Consider the following 19,219-nt stretch of genomic DNA (forward strand, 5'->3'; position numbering starts at 1 on the left):
AGAATACTGTGTAACTGATTAAATGCCCTCATTCATGATTAAATTAAAGATTTCGTTGTAGGTTTGAATGAAAATTAAGGCTTTTATATGACTTTACTGTGTGTGCTGACCTTGCTTGACGATGAGGGCGCTGTCTTTGGTCACCGTGGCGCTCTCGCTCAGTCCACACATGTTCTCAGCAAAGACCCGGAAGAAGTACTCGTTCCCCACCACCAGCTCTGTGACGGTGACGCAGGTGCGATGGTAGTGCTCCACGCAAGTGTACCACTCCTGTCCAACAGAACACATGCCGTTTAAATGACATGCGCGACATGCCTCGGTATTAAAAGCAGGCGGGGTCACAAGAGTACCATAGTCTTTTTGTCTGCTTTCTGGATAGTGTAGCCTGAAATGGGAGCGTTGCCATTGTCCTTCGGTGGCGACCAGTCGAGGGCAACATTCTCCCCCCAAATCTCCTCGATCTTAACACACTGCGGAGGCCCAGGCAGATCTAACGACAATAGCATTGTGGCAAGTTGCCATCTCCCATGTGGAATCGACATGAAATTACAATGCAACTGAAGTGAACCTACCGACTATCTGGATATCCAAAAGAGCGGTGTCCACATGCTTCTCCACCTGTACTGCCATCTCGTACTTGCCGGAGTGTTTGCGCTCGGCCCTGCGGATGAAGATGATGCTGTCGCAGTCTGTGTTGCGGATGCTGACCTGCGAGGCTTCAATAGGCTCCCCGTTTTTCAGCCAGCTGACCTTCGGCCTCGGCTTCCCCTGCAGGGAGGTCAGAAATTGCTTGATTGTAGACTGAAAGGGCCGGAAGCTGACAAAAAGTATCCCTGTGTGTCTTCTGGTTTACCATGAAGGGCACCACAAGATTGACAACCTCCCCAACTTTACGAATATAGGTCTGCTTCAAGTGCCGTGGGATGCGAATCTTTGGAGGCTCTGGTGGTACAATTTATATGAATGCAGATTAGGAATACATCCTTCTTGTTATTTAAATTAGACATTAGAGATAAACTTGTTTCATCATCAATCGCAGTGATTCAAACTAATGAGACATTTATATTGCAGACATTGACAAATTTACTAGCAAATTAAGATTCTCAAACACAGGTCCTCTAATAATCTATCTGCACGTTTGGTTTGTCAGTAAGTCCCAGCACTATTGGCCCAATCTGAATTTCATTTTGGAACCACACCCCCTGTTTTATTCCTTAAATAAACTCCTTTGATGGAGCTGAAGATCTGGACAGGTTAACTGTAATAGGTGGAGTTGCTTTTGCAGATTTGACAGGCACCATTTCCTTCACCCAGACACTAGCCAATATGGGCTGTTAAGAATTATGCCCTACAGGGCAGCCATTCATTATGATGATTTTTTTGCTTAGTAATAAGGGTCAGAAGCTATTTTAAAATCGCCAGTGGTTGAGACACTGGAAAGACTCACCAATGACCTCCTTAACTAGAATGGAGTGTTGGGTGGTGCGTGGTGGACTGGGTCCAGCTTTATTGATGGCCTTCACCCTCACAAGGATCTTGGTCTCTGGGGGCAGACCAGTGATGGTATATTTGGTCTTCTCTGTTATCTCTGTATTGGACACTATCCACTCATCCGCTGCAAAAAGAGTTCATGTGACTGTTATAGCCTCCAAGTCACATCCTCCAATTGAAACCCAAATACATATACTGTGATTGTGAAAGTGCAAAAGGCACTGTAGCTTATTCAATATATGCCGCATATGTTATTACAATAAACTCTAGATATGTAGAAGGTCTCTCTTACTTCCTTCAAAGCAGTACTCCACTTGATAGCCATCCAGTCCTGCGGCTCCGATAGTGTCAGGAGGACGCCACTTCATTGTCACTGTGGTATCAGTGACGTCATCCACGATAAGATTAGTTGGTTCACTTGTAACAGCTGAGACAATTAAAAGAAATGGCATCACCATGACAACAATCACACAGCATTTAATGTATGTATTTATGTACACGTTTAGTGGATAGTTTTGGATCATTAAACTTTAGGCATCTAAACTTTGGGCATCATTATAAAGACATTTTTAGCCTCTCCTTAATCTCAGCCACGTCCAGTGGAGAACACAGACGGAATGTTTGGAATACTGTTGTCTCCAGAAGAACAGCTGCGGGAGGGGGGGAATCCAAGGACAGAAGACAGACGGGAGCAGTTATCATGCGACCAGTTACCCTGTTATGTCTTTGTCTCCGTTTGCATTGTCTTATGTAACGACTGAAGGCGTGATATAACTAAGAGGCATCGCAGACAAATTTGTGACATTTATAGAAGATGTGGATTAGTTGGTGTCAGGGTGGATTTGGGCTCATCCTACTTACCCAAGGGGATGAAGGGTTTGGAGGGCTCACAGGGTTTTGAAACGCCAATGGCATTCACAGCAAACACCCGCACCTCATAAGGAACTCCCTCAATCATCTTCTTAGGCTCAAAGGTGGTTTCTTTGCAGAGGTCAAAGTTCAGCCTCATCCACCGAGAGCTCTGCTTTTTCTTTCTCTCAATGAAGTACCCTTAAGAACACAGGATTACAGCATGATCTCCATTGGTACACAGTAAATTTGGGTGGTTGTAGCCTAGTGGGTAACACACTCGCCTATGAACCAGAAGACCCGGGTTCGAATCCCACTTACTACCATTGTGTCCCTGAGCAAGACACTTAACCCTGAGTTGCTCCAGGGAGACTGTCCCTGTAACTACTGATTGTAAGTCGCTCTGGACAAGGGCGTCTGATAAATGCTGTAAATGTAAATTACATAAATACTATATTATATTATATAGTACAGTGCATCTGGACAGTATTCACAGCACATCACTTTTTCGACATTTTGGTATGTTACAACCTGATTCCATATGAATTTTTCCTCAGAATTCTACACAGAACTGTCAGGATTGGCTCCAGGTGATCGCTACAGCTGAAGCCAATTCTGACTGCCTTTAAAAGGCTGTAACTCCACCCATTCTGCAGCGACGACATTCTAGTGAACTCAGTGTGTGAACTGGATGTGATCGTGACCTGGCAACTTGCATAGTTTTTTGAGTTCTGGCAACCGCCATACGCCATTGGCATTGGTTTTACTATTCCTTTTTTTTTGTTGTTTCCCCTTTATTCCCCGTTTTTGCCCACAATAATAAATCATTGTTTCCCTTATGTCCTGCCTCTGCGCGTCCCTCCCCCGTCAGCTCGACGGTGTGTCAACAACACCCCATTAAAAAGTTTACTTACAGCCTCAAGTCTTTTTGAATACAATGCCACAAGCTTGGCACACCTATCCTTGGCCAGTTTCGCCCATTCCTCTTTGCAGCACCTCTCAAGTTCATTCAGGTTGGATGGGAAGCGTCAGTGTACAGCCATTTTAAGATCTCTCCAGAGATGTTCAATCGGATTCAAGTCTGAACTCTGGCTGCGTGCTAGGGTCGTTCTCCTGCTCAAAGTTGAACCATCGGCCCAGTCTGAGTTCAATTCAATATAGTTTTCATCCAGGATGTCTCTGTACATTGCTGCCATCATCTTTCCCTCAATCCTGACCAGTCTCCCAGTTCAAGCTGAAAAACATCCCCACAGCATGATGCTGCCACCACTATTCTTCACTGTAGGGATGGTATTGGCCTGTTGAGCGGTGCCTGGTTTCCTCCACCAAATTCACATTCATTCACACCAAATAATTCAATATTGATAATGATGTCAGTCTCTTATGTTCTCACTGAGCATATCTTGCTTGTGTTAAAGCTTATATACCTTTTCTCCTTTATTCTATTTTACTTATTTCTTTATTATTACTATTACTTTACCTATGCACAGTCACAACAGAGTGGGTCAGGATGCATTTCACTTCATGTTGTACTGCTATAAGTACGCATGTGACATAAAAATCTTTGTCTCATCAGAAAATATAGTTTCTTATGGTTTGAGAGTCCTTCAGGTGTCTTTTGGTAAACTCCACACAGGCTTCCATTGGCCTTTTACAAAAACTACTCTACCATACAAGCCTGATTGGTGGATTGCTACAGAGATGGTTGTCCTTCTAGAAGGTTCTTCTCTGTCCACAGAGAAACTGTGGAGCTCTGACAGAGATCGGGTTCTTGGTCACCTCCCTGGCTAAGGCCCTAGGTGCGTGCTTTTCCTAACCATGTCCCATCACTTGGGTGATCAGGGGAAACAGGATGCACCTGAGCTCAATTTTGAGCTTCATGGCAAAATCTGTAAATACACATGTACATGTGATCCCTTTTTTTATTTTTAATAAATTTGCCAAAATCTCAAGTAAATTGTTTTTCATCTTGTCATTAAAAGATGTATGAAGAATTCTGAGGAAAAAAGGGTTTAATCCATTTTGGAATTAGGCTGAAAACATAACAAAAGGTGGAAAAAGTGATGTACTGTATAACTGTAAAATAATGAAAATAAAGCTTTAAAATAGGATACAACGACACATATTTTCTATGCACCACTGCTTACTTTTAATCAGAAAAAACGCATATAAGGATTACCAAGAATCGGAGAGCCTCCGTCATAATGCGGAGGGTCCCATGTCATGGTGCACCAGTCTCCTCCCACTGCAGGGACCAGTGGAGCTTGTGGAGGGTCAGGGATGTCTGCACCAGACATATATGGTTGGCAAATATCGACAATTATAACATTCAATGGATTAGTGTATTTTAGTATGTAAGAGTTTTACTTGAGAATTGTTTTTAGCCCACCACATTTGAAAGATAAATTCTGCGCTTTTGACCATTCTATAAAGTTTCCTGAGCATTTAAAGAAAGCACATTGTTTAAACTTTAGAAAAAAGGTAGGACTATCTCTACCTTTTGCTCAGTACCTTGGAACGGGGCACAGGAGAAGCAGTGTTAATGCAGTATGATGCCATACCTCACCCTCAGTGGGAACATACTACCATGGTGGATTAAATGGATATATCACGGATACAAAAAAGAAAATAGAAAAAGGTGCTTCACATACTTCCGAATACTGTGAATGGCATCATTTAGAAATAAAGCACTACAAGGTGCTAGGGCTGGCAAAGGAATTAATGGCACACATCATACTACTACTACAAGGAAAAGTTTGGATCTGACCTTCCTTCAGGTAGGAATAAAGGACATTGGTGTCAGATCTCCACTTACATAAGGCTTCCGATATCAAAGCCAATGGTTGAACAATATGAGTGGTGAATGCAATGATGATTTTGTGCATGTTTCTCACCAACGACTTTGATCTTGATGCTGGCTGTGTCCTCTCCAGCTTCATTCTGCAGAACAATCTTATAGTTGCCAGTGTCCTCTCTTTCTGTTACATCAATGGTGAGGCAGGTGTGATCAGCAAACGTCTCTGCCCTTACGCGGCTTCCAGTATCCAGGATTACCTTTAAAATGAATAAATAATATGTACCTTTAACTAAAATGATCACACCCACAAAGAAGTTCAGATTTACAGACTGAATTCTGAATCTTGTTTTCCTTTTTTCTCACTGCTCACCCTCTCTCCTTTCATCCACACGACTCTGGGTGCCGGCTCTCCACTGATAGGGATCTCCAGGCGAAGTTTATTTCCTGCCACAATAGTCACTGTGTTGTCAGGACAATTCAAGGCATCCAGATGAACCCTGGGTGGATCTACGGGCCAAAAGAGAGGCAAAGCACAGAACTACACAGTAATACTGGAAGCTCTGCTTAATTTTGAACTATGCATCCTGTGTACATACCTCCAAAATATGGTAAATGAATGAAAATAAAAATATTAAAGGATGTGTAATTTTTATTTATTTATTTTTTACCAATTACGTGGACTTTGGCACACAGGCTTTGGGAGTATCCTTCTGGAACAAATGTGTAATCTCCAGCATCATGAATAGTGGAACTCTCAGCCTCTAGTCTGTGGTTTCTGTAAAAAAGGATAAATATGAAGTTCCAATTTTTACTCATTCACAGTGAGTTTGAGGACCTTTGAGATGCTGCATCTTACTTAGCTCGGTGCAAGATATTGATGCGGTCACTGGCTTGAATCAGCTTTCCGTTAAGATACCAGCGGCCTGGAACATTCCCTGGGTAGATCTCACAGTGCAACTTGAGTGGCTGACCCAGCATGACAGTCACATTCTCAAGGTCCTGAATGATCTTGAGGGGCTTTACTAAGAGGGTGAGAGGGGCCAACAAGGATGAACATTTTCCAAACTAAGAGGGGTGTTTATGACAGGTCTGCTCACCCCAGTTTGTACAAATATTTTTTTTCTGTTTGGGTCACAGTCATGTCTAATTTTAAGGAATATCTGGAAGTATATACAGTATCAAATTACTAACAGTCAACTTGGACATGGGCCTCAGTCGTTCCCCCAGTAGCCATCAGAGAGTAAGTGCCTGTATCCTCCTTAATGGCATCATCAATGATGAGCCAGTGTTTAGTGCCTTCACTCTTCACCCTGTAACGTGATCTCACTCCTGTCGGGACCTCAACACCATTCTTTAACCTTCAATAAATCAAACAAACATAAAAAAGAATAAAAATGTGATTAGAGGTGGTATACAGAATGGTTCAAATATGTCAGTAATCAATTTGACAGCTTGGTGGCTGAACTGTAATATGGTAATGTTTTTTATAATAGTCTATTAATATTTCATTGAAACTGAAACAGCCGACAAGAACAATACATTGACAGAACAAAACGCATTTTTACTCTTTAAAGGATTAATAATATATTATCAAGGGCATTATCGTATAAGGGCACTAAAATATACTAACTATACTATATACTATGATGTACTGTGTATTATAATAATGATAATAATTTAATCATAAACCATGTTGAAAAATTACATGTTGGAACAAAGTTGGTTTTCAAAATCGAAACAAAATTAAATCTTTGTATATGATGTTGATGTCCACACATTGAAATATGTTTGTTTGTACCATTTCACTTTAGCTCCTTCCTCCGAGACCTCACACTCCAGCTCAATGCGCTCATTCACTGTGGTCTTTACTGGCTCCAACTCTTTGACAATATTTATAGGTAATTCTGTGGTCAGGGGAACACTGGCATCATTATATCATCACCATGGTGGAAACACTTATATCTACTCAAATGTTCACACTAGCATGTCAGATTTGGACTTAAGATGACAAAATACGAATATATTCTAAACAAAATACTCTGTTAACATGTTTTTCTACCACCCAATTTTGAGGGGAGGCTCTACAAACAATACCTCACTACCTGGCAGTAGTAAAGCACATAACGAATTGAAAAATTTGAGGATTGTGATTGGTTAGTATTGGTCAGACTCTATCAGATTTACTTTTCTGCTCATAGACTGTCCTGAATACATAACTGTAGTTAAATATACAACACATAATGGGTACGTAGCACAAAAACACCTACAATGACCACAACATATTATTACAATGCTATTTTGTTTCACTATGTACTGTCTTAACATGTATATAGCTGAAATGACAATAAAGTCAACTTCAGCTTTAACATAGGGCCCACATACAGCGTGTACAAGAGGGGTTGGTGTGTTGCTTCCAACCAATAGCATGGAAACCATAATGGTCCATACGCCTTAAGGCATTCAAGGTTATTTTCTGTTTTCTTAAGACAACTCATTTTAAAATGTTAAAGCAAATATCAAACTAGATCTAATGGCCCAAAAGGTATGACGTGTGTGGTGACAAAAATGAAAAAGGGGAAAAAAGCCCTTTTACCTTTCACAAACAGCTCTGTGGTGCTTTTCTCATCCCCTGCAACTACTGAATACGCAGCATCATCGTTTATTTGGCAGTTGTTGATGACCATAATTCTTTGGGTCCCTTTGTGTTCAAAGATATACCTGCACAGTTAGACCACCGGTTAGCATCTACATATGCAGAAGGTCACTGGACACAGTGCTAACAAGATGTCTAGTGTTTACAATTTCATCTTCTGCGTTTTCAGAAATAAATGCAAATGAACAAGGAAATGCTGGCTGGGTAGTCGTAGCCAAAGCTAATTAACAAGCAAGCCCTTTCTTGTTCTCTCATCTATTTCGGAAAAACTAGAAGGCATAATTGCTGCGAACTAGTCACATTTTCTATGTCTTGTTTGTGCTGGTCTTGTTGATAAGGCCCAATTGTTGATACGGCCCATTACTTTTATTAAAAGTAATTTCAATATAATTCTCATGAGCAATTCGAATGCTTAGATGATTCAAATACCTACAGTACAGGCCAAAAGTTTGGACACAGCTTCTCATTCAATGTGTTTTCTTTAATTTCATGACCATTGACATTGGTAGAATCTCACTAAAGGCATCAAAACTATGAATGAGCACATGTGGAGTTATATACTTAACAAAAAATGTTTTTTGTGAAATAACTGAAAACATGTTTTATATTGTAGTTTCTTTAAAATAGCCACCCTTTGCTTGAAGGAGTCTTGAAGGAGTTCCCAGAGGTATTTAGCACTTGTTGGCCCCTTTACCTTCACTCTGCAGTTCAGCTCAGCTCACCCCAAACCATCTGGATTGGGTTCAGGTCCAGTGACTGTGGAGACCAGGTCTCCACTTTTCGTTAAGTACATAACTCTACATGTGTTCATTCATAGTTTTGATGCCTTCAGTGAGAATCTACCAATGTAAATGGTCATGACAATAAAGAAAACACAAACTTTTGGCCTGTACTGTACATAAAATACCTTTAATACTGAAAATCTTTGCATGCAGAATTTGGCACAGCATACGTATGGCTGGTCTTACTTAAATGTTGTATAGGTCGATGGTCCAAACAACACAGAACGGAAGAGCAAACTTACTTCCGATTGCTTATGGCGGGCATCGCAACCACAAAGCGAGTTGGTGCAGAGAGCAGGGGAGTTGGAAGTTACAGGAGAAGAGAAGCACCATGGCATGACACAGTGTGGGACAAAAGGACAGAAAGACATCATGCCTGGAAACTGAGCCTGGAATCGTCATTAGTGTCACATTCACAACAAAAAGACAGCACAACAAAACCTCTTTTGAAGAAGGAGATATGCCACTAAAGAGGAGTGACCACAAAGGAGCCGCAGCCTTCCAGATGGCTTTAGTCTCACCCGGCATTGAACTTCGCTAACCTAGTTACAACATTTACAGGACACTTGAGGACAAGTGTCAGATTCAGTGTGTGCCTCGGGATGCTGAGAGCTTTTTATTGTCTGCTCTACTGTGTTCTGGTTCCTTAAATAGCTGCCCTGCAGCTAAAATACTCAAATTAAGGCAGGGACTATAGGAACACATTTTGACAACAGATTATATCCAATATTGTGGTGCACAATGGAATCACAGTCTACAAATGAATAGAGACTGCATGTCAGCACTGTTAGAGAGTTGCTGTAATGATTTGTGGTTGTTGCAAAACCAGATGAGGTTAAAGACCTGTGAAGAAGGCGCTGATTCTTTTTGGTCTTACAAAGGATCTGATGTTAATTGCAAAGAGCCAATAATGAAATAATCACCAAAATGACCCCCACATTCCTGTCCATATATAACACATGACCAAAGGGATCATGTATGATCAAGATATCATGTTTTGCTGGGTGTCAGCTGGCAAAGGGCCACAGCGATGTGCCCTGAGACGAGAGGGCAAAGAATAATGCAGGCCTCAAAGTGCTAAATGTGCTTAAGGCGGTGTAGAAGGGCAATATTCTCTCAGATAAGGTTAGTGTGGATTTTTTTGTGTTTGGGGTTTGAGCACAGCACAGTAATGTGGAGTAAAAGGGATGCTTGATCGCTGCTTAAAAACAACTCAGGAACGCTAGCAGAAACATGTGGCCCGCAAATGAAACACATTTTTGGAGTGCGAAAGATGTGCTTCATTAGCAGAATGATAAATAGCAACTTGAAAGAAGAACTATTAAAAAAAAAAAAAAAAAAAACTCACTTTGGAGTGGGTCGGATCTCTTGTCCATTCTTGTACCATTTGAGCTCCACAGTGGGGTCTGCCATGTCAACTATAAAGCGTATTTTCCCACCTTTGTCCACCTGATATGCAGTTTCCAGTTTCTTGGCAAACGCTTAAGGTAAGAATTGACTTTTTACACAAATATAGTTATTCATCAAAATGTAACTGTGGAACTTGATTTTTGGAGGGCCCATGTCGATGCAGGTTTTTGTGCTCAATTTTGGGCTGAGAGATCAACCCAACATCAGATTGGCCCTCCATGGATCAGGTTCCACATGCACAATAACTTGCACAGTTTGTTTTCTTATTCTAGTTGAGCATAGCTGAACAAAACTTTCTGAAGCTGAATGCCCAGCACCTTCACTCTTCTTCTCTTCCTTCTTGGTCTTCTTCAGTCTCTTCAGAAGCCCTCGGAGGTCTGTGATACCGTAGGTGAAGGCAATTTTTTCATACTCATCTGGACGGGCATTTTTAAGGATTTCCCAGACATCCACTTCTGGGGTCTCTTCCTGCTTGGGCTCCCTGGTCACCACAGACATGGAGATGCCATGTGAGGTCAATGCCACCAAAAAGATCTTGCAACATGTTCTGAGGAACAACAGGGTGTGATATTGACTAAAGAAGAGAAGATCAGTGGTGTCAAACATTGGCTGCTCCTCAGTTGTTCCTCAGGACATGTCACCAAAGGGATGGGCATGTACAATATTATAGCTGATGTGTTTGAATTACTGAGATGTTACAGGGAGATGAGGACGTCTATGGGAAAGATACAGGATGAAGGAAACATCTTCATCAGAGGAACACATATAACAGAAGGGGGAGCCAAACTTTTGGATGTTAAGCGAGATAACACAGATTGGCTGAGAATGGCTGATATGATTTGGCATATCGACATCCTGGCTGGTGCTATTGTACAGGCTAGGTACAGGTAGGGGGAAAGCTAGCTTCATGATTAAGAGGGATAAGGACATTTTCAGTGTGGGGCATGCAGGTATTTATTAGTGACCATGTCTTGATGAACAGTCTTAATCCAACCTGTCCTCCACCTGAAATAAGCCCATCCCTTTGTACTTGTACTGGATGAGTTCACTCATTACAACAGAGCATTTACTAGTAGTAATGAAAATGTTCTGCTGGTTAAGGCAAGGTTAAGGTTAAAATGTGAAATTCATGACAATTTGTGAGACAATGTTTTGTTAGGCAAGACAAAATTAATGCAAACCAGACTTATTCAACAGACATTAACCTCTTTACAATGAAACATTTATGTCTGTTTATTCAGGCGGGTATTAGCTAAGGCTGGAATAAACAGGAAACAGTTTTGAGCTGTCTAGACACAAATAACAACATGATAAGTATGTTGATAACACTATTTCACAGCTTCATATATAAGAAATCCAACGGCATGTCATGATGATGGGAAAATGGCTGCCTTTGACTTGAGGTCTTAACAACCTGGTCTCCGCCGTTGCTGACAGCACAAAGGGCCATTTTCATCATTGTTGACGGGCGATGGAGCTTTTATGAATGCTGCCAATAAAATGAAGTGTTACCATTTTTAAGTAGGCCAACACTCTTGCTTGTCCAATTCCTACAGCTACATTCCATGCTGTGAAGCTACAAGATTACTGGTACTTACCGGCAGTAAGGTCTAATCTACCTACGGTACTCTACTAACCTGGTATTTCTGAATGTGTGGGGAAGAAGAAGAGACAAGGCCAAAATAAATGGAGCCACTTTTTTTCATTGTTATACACAATGAAAGGATTGTGGTGTTGCACCTCACAAAAACATAGATATAATTGAAAAAAGTAATCAAACATTTTTTAAAAAGTGATAGAAATAGCGTTAATCTATTTCTCCAAAATTTGAATATGCACATACTGTACACACCGCAATGCATAAGATTTAGTATGCCATAATTCAAATACATTACAGATTCAAGATTTGTGATACAAAATATTGGGCTGGAAAGTAAAAAGCCCTCAAATAAAAAAAGAAGTGGATGAAGACACCCAAGATGTCCAATCAGGGAAAAAGATTGGGCTAAGAAACAAAAAAAGCAAAAAAAAAAGATCCTGTCTTTTACAGAGCAGACAGGAGGTCTCACCTATGTTTTAGCAGCCCACTAAAGTCAAGCTCGCCCGCATCTTCCTGGCCTTCGCTGCTGTTGTTGACAGGAAGAGATTAATAGAAATTTTAAATCACAAAAAAAAAAAAAAAAAGAACTGCAAGCACAACAATGCTAAAAGACCAACGCAAATCTGGGGCCCTAATTACAATCGACGCGTTAGTTCCAAGCTAACGCACGATTGGGGTCTTACGCAAAATCCACTCTTTGCTGTACTTCAGCGTTCTTAAAATACGAGTCGGAGCAAAGCGGGGTTTGTGTAAGTGCTGCTAGAGCTATCCCAGGCAACACACAGCAACCTTCTCACAACGTTCCTGCATCGCTGCCTTAACATTGTGAGAACGAGTGCGGGCTGGGATGGGTTTGCGTTGCTTTCTGCCACATTGTTTTTAGGTAAGAGTTGGTTCAAAATGCAAGTGTTGGCCTTCCATCACGACATATGACTGTGGTTGGTTTTTGCTAAACAGTCTTACATAACAGTTAACAGAACACGTGTTCAGTTACATGTGTTCATTGTGAAGACGGAAAAAAAAATTGCTCATGTTTTTGTCAAGCCACGTTCTCAAGTTGGATATTCGTTTAACTACCGCGAATGACATGGCTCACAAATAACATCAAGCATGCTACTTCCTGGGAATTTTCAGTTAATGGTTATATCAATACGGCCATGTTCTGATTATGACCATGTTTTGATCCAATTTTGTCTGATGATTTCATTTTCTAAAACGTTAAAAATATTTTTTCAAACACATGGATGACAGTGTTTACTACAGTTTTCTCTGTTTTTTTATTTGCCTATTTGGGACTAACTGCATTTGTGTGTTTAGTTTTAAATAAATCTAAAACTATTGAGAATTTATCCATATCTCTTGCCATCGGCAAGAGCTTTGAATTGATATGTGTATCTCTGTTCTGCTCAATTAAGTCCATATGGTTCTCACCCTGAAATTGTTCTATGGATTGATCTCCTCTGGCTGCGTCTGGGTGTGTAGAGTGACATCTCTGGGTGTTGAGACGTATGCTCTGCCTGGTTTACTATGAAATGTTGCCTGTACTGTACAAACAAGATAATCCCAGTCCAGGCTGGTCTTGTTTGCAGTTCCCCAATGGTGGAATACTATCCATCGTCAAGAATCTCTATAGGGCTCATTTCTTTGTAGATAACCTCCTCTACTAACCATGTGTCCTGAAGTGTGAGTGCAATTAATAGAATGAGAGTGTTTTGAATAAAGATGTAGCTTAATGAAAGTAATTTAATTAAGGAATCGTGTCTGTCCTTATTCCAATGTAAACATTTTGTGCAATATTGGACTTTTTCACTTCCTTCAACAATTCTCAGTTCATAATGGCTTTGTACATATTCTATGGTTTTGCAAATATTCTATCTGCCTTCTGTAATTTGGCATGGACAAAATGACTTGTTACCTTCTTTTAAATGCAGAACGAATATCAATAGCCTGAGAGGTCTGCTCAGGCACATCTGGAAAGATACACAAAAATTAATCACATGAATCATATTCCGAATTCTTAAAATGAGTGAAAACTACAAACCTTTCACTTCAAGATCAAAAGAACAGCTGTCAAATTTGTCCTTGTAAGTGACCTCACACCTGTAGTTCCCTGCATAGTTTTCCTTGGCCTTAATGATGTGCATCTCAAAAGTGTGGATCTGGTCGGGACAACGAAACAAATGTGAAGCAAATTTGGAAACTCAACTAAACACAATAAATGCACTAATGTATGTTGATTGGTCTTGGTAGTCAGAGCTGGTCTGTATGCTGCTTTTTCAGCGTAAAGTTTTCAGTTTTGTACGGTACCTTTGTGAAACGGTCAAAGGACTCTTTCAGCTGCAAGTGCTTCCCAGTCTTGCTGGCCAAATCCATCCATTTTCCTTTGAACCACTTAATGCTGGGTTTTCGTAGAAGATCTTTGGCCTCCACCTTGGCAATGAAGGTGATATCTCCACCTTGCACCATGTATTACCGAAAGTGTCACAAATCATTTCGTGCTTGTGTATACTGTGCATAGTAGTTCAGTCGTGGTTGTGTACACACTTTTCGTAGTCCTTTGTATGTGATATACTTACCCACGGTAATAGATCCGCCCAGGGGCTTCTCAATTAGAAGGGTGGAGAGAGGAGGGGTCTCAATCTGCTTGTCTATGTCTTCGGGAAGTTGCCCCTCCCCCAGGGACCACACTAGCCAGTAAGGAACAAGATATCATTGAAATAGACATTTACATGCACGTTTACATACATCACACACATACCATTACAAACAGATTTAGACATTCTACATTCTAGGTCCACCACGAGCTGGAAAGCATACAGCAGCATGGCAAGCATAAAAACGTTATGGGAAAAAGGCGACCTGTGGCTGGATCTTTCACATGATTAGTATACAGAATGTGGTGTATCAGGCCTAAAGACCATTCACATCCTCTCTCACTCCATTCGTCTTCTAAGGATTCGGAACAAGAACATTCAGTTCATTTTTCCCTCGAGACCCGTGGCAAAAAGGATACCTCTTTAAAACCTGTGGCTGCTCAGCAATAGTTCACAATAATTCATATGACCTACCTTTCAAAGACACTGGAATTCCACTAAAATCTCAATAGGGAAACGAGTGTTCGTTTACCCATGGATTAAAAGACGTCAATTTCCAAAAACTCATAGCATCTCCTATAAGCAGTGGGGAGGAGAAAGAAGTAGGGATCTATGATGTTTAAGGAAACCAGGTCTTTCCATGGTGCAATGCTCCTTTGGCTTAATGAAACCAAACATATAAGACAGGTAATATTCCATTAGGCCAGCATTAGTGGTAAAATGAACATTTTACCAATCAAGGAAACAACCAAGGAATATTTTTCTTTACAAACAGGACCAGAGGTCAGGATTTTGAACAGTCATCCTGAGTTACCTGAGTCTTTCCTCCCCATAGCTGACTCAGGCACGCTATCATCTAAACAAAGACAGAAAGAAGTTTACAGCATATTATAGTAAATAGTACTGTAAAATTCAGTGCAACACACATGGACACATACAACGATCAGCCAAAACATTATGATTACTGACAGATGAAGTGAATATCATTGATTATCATGTTACAGTGGTAACCGGCAGTAGGTGGAATATATTAGACAGCAAGTAAACACGTTGTCCTGATTTGTTGAAAGCAGAAAGAATGCATATGGTGACAAGTCTCGGTATGTCATGACTAGACAGATGGCTCAGAGCATCTCCAAAATGGCAATCTTTTCATTTAAAGGCTTGGCACCAGTATGCAGTAAAGGAAGCCAGTGGAGGCATTGTGATGCAGTGTGATGCTTTGGGCAAAGTTCTGCTCAGGAACCTTGGGTCCTGCATTCACACGGATGTTACTCTGACCACCTACCTCAACATTGCTGCTGACCAAGTACACGCCATTATGGAAACAGTATTCTATTAGGGCAGTGCCCTCATTCAGCAGGATAATGCACCCTGCCACACAGCAAAAATGGTACAAGACTGGTTTGTGGAACACAACAATGAGTTTGAGGGTTTTCACTTGGCCTCTTAAATCTCAATCCAATTGAGCATCTGTGGGTTGTGCTGGAAAACAGGTCAGATCCCAAAACACCTATATATATAGGACTTCTGCTATTGATGACTATGTGCGCAGCAGACATTTAAAGATCTAGTGGAAAGCATGCCCTGACAGATCAGGTCTGTTTTGGTAGCAAAAGGAGGGCCAACTCATAATGTTATGGCTGATCAGTGTATACATAAATATATAACTGCGGTATTACACAGACTTTTCGAATTCTGACATAATGCAGTTGCCAGTCAAATGCAACATTTTCTCACATTGTTAACAATAGTATTAACTCTAAATTTGTGTATATTGTATATTTATCTATAGTCTATTATTTCTTTAATGTGACATGTCAATTTTGCTATCGGGTTTACTGTTTACAGTAAAAAAATATATGGATTATTAATTATAATTCTAATAATTCAATACTACAATTTGAGTATTAATATAGAAGTCTTACTAGGAAGATCAATAGACAGTTTCTTGGGTGTATTGCCTTCTTCTGGAAGAAAACAGAGCATTTAGGGTTATTACTTTTTTTTTTGTGGCTCTTGTAATTGTTATGTATTTCCTGACTTACACAGTTTTGTTTGTATATTCTTATCATGAGTGTGTGAATAGAAAAAAATAAAAATTAAAATGTAAATGTTTATGTATTCATAAACAGATGAATTCACAGGTTCTAGATATTAGTTTATTTAAAATCATTACCTTGATACGATTGATACCATATGAAGGTAATGCTGCACCAGTTACTCACACATTGGTTTAACAGTACAGTGGATTTCCAACGTGACATTTATTTATATATATATATTTGCAATTATTCATTTTGAAATGAAATATAAATAATGCTTTTTACTCGTGACATAAAAAAAAATCTAAAAGATCACATAAAACTTTGAGGTTGTTCTATATTCAATGTACATACAAACTACAGTTGTGAGTTCTTACTGATCCAATATTCAAGTGACGTATGATAATCTTTTGGAAACTTTCAAGCAGACAGATGGTAAAAGTGTATACACACATATAATTTATACACACACTTTTACCCTCATCCGTCTGCTTGAAAGTTTCCAAAAGATCATCATACGTTTCTTGCATAGCTGTACACATGTACAATTTTTAAATAAATGATTATTTTCATTGGTGAAATCAAACCATAACCATTATGAAACAATACACTGTTCAGAGAAGTCAAACATAAAGCAAATGAAAATCTTTGCTGTTGCCCTTTATTTATAATACTCTTCTCCATGACAACAGGATCTCCATGGCAATCTCCATGGTAAATATCTCTGGGTATTACTACACAGTCTCCATAGCAACAGACTCAGGAAAGATCTGACGTGGCATGATTGTTAGGATGTTTTTTCTGATTACCAACCTGAAGGGGGAGGAGGTGATGGGGTGCTGGTGGTTGCATCATCATCTTTATCTGTAATAAAGGTGTGATTGACACAGCAGCACCTATTAATGTGCTCCATGCCCATCATGAGAACACCGGAATAACAAACTTTATGCCAAAATGGGGTTGTCAAAGACCACACAAGCTTGTGTGAAAGAACAGAGTGGAGCATGTGAGAGAGAGGGACAAAGAAAGCTTGAGCGTGAAGTGCTGGGATGATCATACAAATCTGAATTAGGTGAGCTCATAGGTCAAAGTGAGTCTGTGTCTGTGTGTGATGAAATGTAATATGAAAAGCCGACTTACTTATGCAGAAACACGTGCTGTTCTGCAATTGGGGGAATGAACAGTAAGTCAGTCAGTTAGTAAGTTACAGAGCATTTTGCTGGCCTTGTGTGAGAGGCATGTATGAGGCTATGGCCCATTCATGAAAGAGTGAATTGTTAGCTGACCATGAATTCAAGGGGGAAAAAAATGGTTTACAAATCTGAAATATCATTGGATGGTCTAAAATCTCTGACGCACATAAATATTTATTCACTCACTTCTATACATATCTATATATCTATCTATCTAGTTTTACATATTGTTTTACATATATAAAACACTCTCGACTCTTTATTTTCCAATCTAATTTTTTTTGCGTCCCTACAAATTACAGACTCAGTCCTTATTTAAGTTTTCAGTATTAAATAAATAATTTACAGCAAGTTTAATAGGCTGCCCATGACATTCCCAGGCTTGTTCTAGAGAAGTTAAATCTGATTGAATGTGAACTCCCCTACCCCACAAAAAAAGTGTAGAAACTACACACATCTGCAAAACTACAGGTATGCTATCAATCACACCTGGATTGAGTGAGGGGGAAATAATTACATAACTGCATATCATGGGGCTTTTGCTGTTCAGGCATGTCTTGTCTCTGAATGAGCATCACTATTCGCACTAAAACATTCTGTTCCTACTCAGTTATCATTGCCTGGTTGAAAAGTTCACATTTTAATGGTGCTAAATAAGACTTAATGCATAGCACCCTGTCATCTTCCCAGATACAAACAAATTTTCTTCCGCATTGAGTAACAGTGAAAAGCAGGACAGGCAACAGTGTTCTTTACAAATATCCTGCAGTGGACCACCCTAAATGATGCTTATGGATCAGACTGACTAACTGAGTATTAATAGCATCATACTGAGTTTTACTCACCTGGAATAGGGAAGGTGCTGGGGGCTTCCTCCTTTATCTCTACAATCTCTACTGGCTCAGTCACTATGGGTTCCAGATCCTTCACCTCAGCCACAATAGGTATCAGTTTGGTGACCTCTGACATGACAGGGTCTGGCTCTGTCACCTCAACCACATTTGGCACCGTTTTCTCAACCACCATTGGTTCAGGTTCTGAGAAACTGGCTGCAATGGGCTCAGGCTCATTGACTTTTGGCTGTGGTTCTGTGACATCCTTCCCATTGGTGTCTATAGGGTCTTTGCCCTCGGCTACGGGCTCTGCACAGCAGACACATTGCCACTCTAGAGAAGCAAGCTTTGTGCATGCAAACTACAGCTACAGCAAAAGCACAGCATCTATATGAGTTGCTAGACATAAACATTTATGAACAAGACTGATACTCTTCTCTATAAACTACCCATTGAAATGGTTACACTAAACACTAAACTTACAACTTTTGACCGTATATTTATACATTTTAACTATTGTCCAATATAATTACACATTTAAGAATCAGCCATATCCATTTGTTTATTCTAGCCCAAAGAAGCAAAGTTTTTTTTTATTGGCCCAGCAAAGAAAATTATTCTAGAAATTGTTTTTAGTTACAAAGAAACTAGTTTTTCTTTGTAATTCATTTTCAGCATACTGTGTGTATGAGCTAATGAAGTTACAGGCCAGACGGTAAAACTGTGCTTCTTCCCCCAAATCATACTGTACCTTTGGAGTGTACAACTCCACAAACAGTAATGATTCCTTCAGTATCCAATGCTGACACCCAGCCCTCACAGGGTGCTGTCCCTGGCCGAGGTCAGTATGGGTGAAGGCAAAAGATGAACATCCAACCAGCAAGGTAAGCAAATGTAATTAGCAGCATTAGTATTGCATTTTTGTGAGTTGATTGTATATGTGTGTGTGTGTGTGTGTGCATTGCTTTTTGG

The 19,219-nt window shown here is 40.1% G+C and overlaps 1 protein-coding gene across 8 annotated transcripts in view; it reads right to left on the bottom strand.

The window, feature by feature from the left end:
• The window catches only part of mybpc1 (myosin binding protein C1), a 29,471-nt gene that overhangs the window by 4,612 nt on the left and 5,640 nt on the right, over nucleotides 1-19,219 (bottom strand). For 2 of the 8 annotated variants that reach the window (XM_028953798.1, XM_028953803.1), the window contains exons 4-30: nucleotides 17,035-17,085; nucleotides 16,105-16,146; nucleotides 14,991-15,032; nucleotides 14,159-14,269; nucleotides 13,890-14,038; nucleotides 13,624-13,741; nucleotides 13,498-13,552; nucleotides 12,052-12,108; nucleotides 11,620-11,628; nucleotides 10,300-10,463; nucleotides 9,921-10,053; nucleotides 8,815-8,823; nucleotides 7,731-7,855; nucleotides 6,936-7,041; nucleotides 6,329-6,495; nucleotides 5,994-6,159; nucleotides 5,806-5,912; nucleotides 5,508-5,644; nucleotides 5,235-5,394; nucleotides 4,520-4,624; nucleotides 2,353-2,541; nucleotides 1,784-1,918; nucleotides 1,448-1,615; nucleotides 854-942; nucleotides 573-768; nucleotides 351-490; nucleotides 111-270 (exon numbers count right to left, since the gene is read on the bottom strand). In XM_028953798.1, the coding sequence (XP_028809631.1) occupies nucleotides 111-270; nucleotides 351-490; nucleotides 573-768; nucleotides 854-942; nucleotides 1,448-1,615; nucleotides 1,784-1,918; nucleotides 2,353-2,541; nucleotides 4,520-4,624; nucleotides 5,235-5,394; nucleotides 5,508-5,644; nucleotides 5,806-5,912; nucleotides 5,994-6,159; nucleotides 6,329-6,495; nucleotides 6,936-7,041; nucleotides 7,731-7,855; nucleotides 8,815-8,823; nucleotides 9,921-10,053; nucleotides 10,300-10,463; nucleotides 11,620-11,628; nucleotides 12,052-12,108; nucleotides 13,498-13,552; nucleotides 13,624-13,741; nucleotides 13,890-14,038; nucleotides 14,159-14,269; nucleotides 14,991-15,032; nucleotides 16,105-16,146; nucleotides 17,035-17,085 (3,090 nt within the window). The remainder of the gene's footprint in view (nucleotides 1-110; nucleotides 271-350; nucleotides 491-572; nucleotides 769-853; nucleotides 943-1,447; nucleotides 1,616-1,783; nucleotides 1,919-2,352; nucleotides 2,542-4,519; nucleotides 4,625-5,234; nucleotides 5,395-5,507; nucleotides 5,645-5,805; nucleotides 5,913-5,993; nucleotides 6,160-6,328; nucleotides 6,496-6,935; nucleotides 7,042-7,730; nucleotides 7,856-8,814; nucleotides 8,824-9,920; nucleotides 10,054-10,299; nucleotides 10,464-11,619; nucleotides 11,629-12,051; nucleotides 12,109-13,497; nucleotides 13,553-13,623; nucleotides 13,742-13,889; nucleotides 14,039-14,158; nucleotides 14,270-14,990; nucleotides 15,033-16,104; nucleotides 16,147-17,034; nucleotides 17,086-19,219) is intronic. The other 6 variants (XM_028953804.1, XM_028953805.1, XM_028953799.1 and 3 more) reach the window with 5 other exon arrangements.

The sequence above is a fragment of the Denticeps clupeoides genome, chromosome 15 (assembly GCF_900700375.1).
Source record: "Denticeps clupeoides chromosome 15, fDenClu1.1, whole genome shotgun sequence".
NCBI lineage: Eukaryota > Metazoa > Chordata > Actinopteri > Clupeiformes > Denticipitidae > Denticeps > Denticeps clupeoides.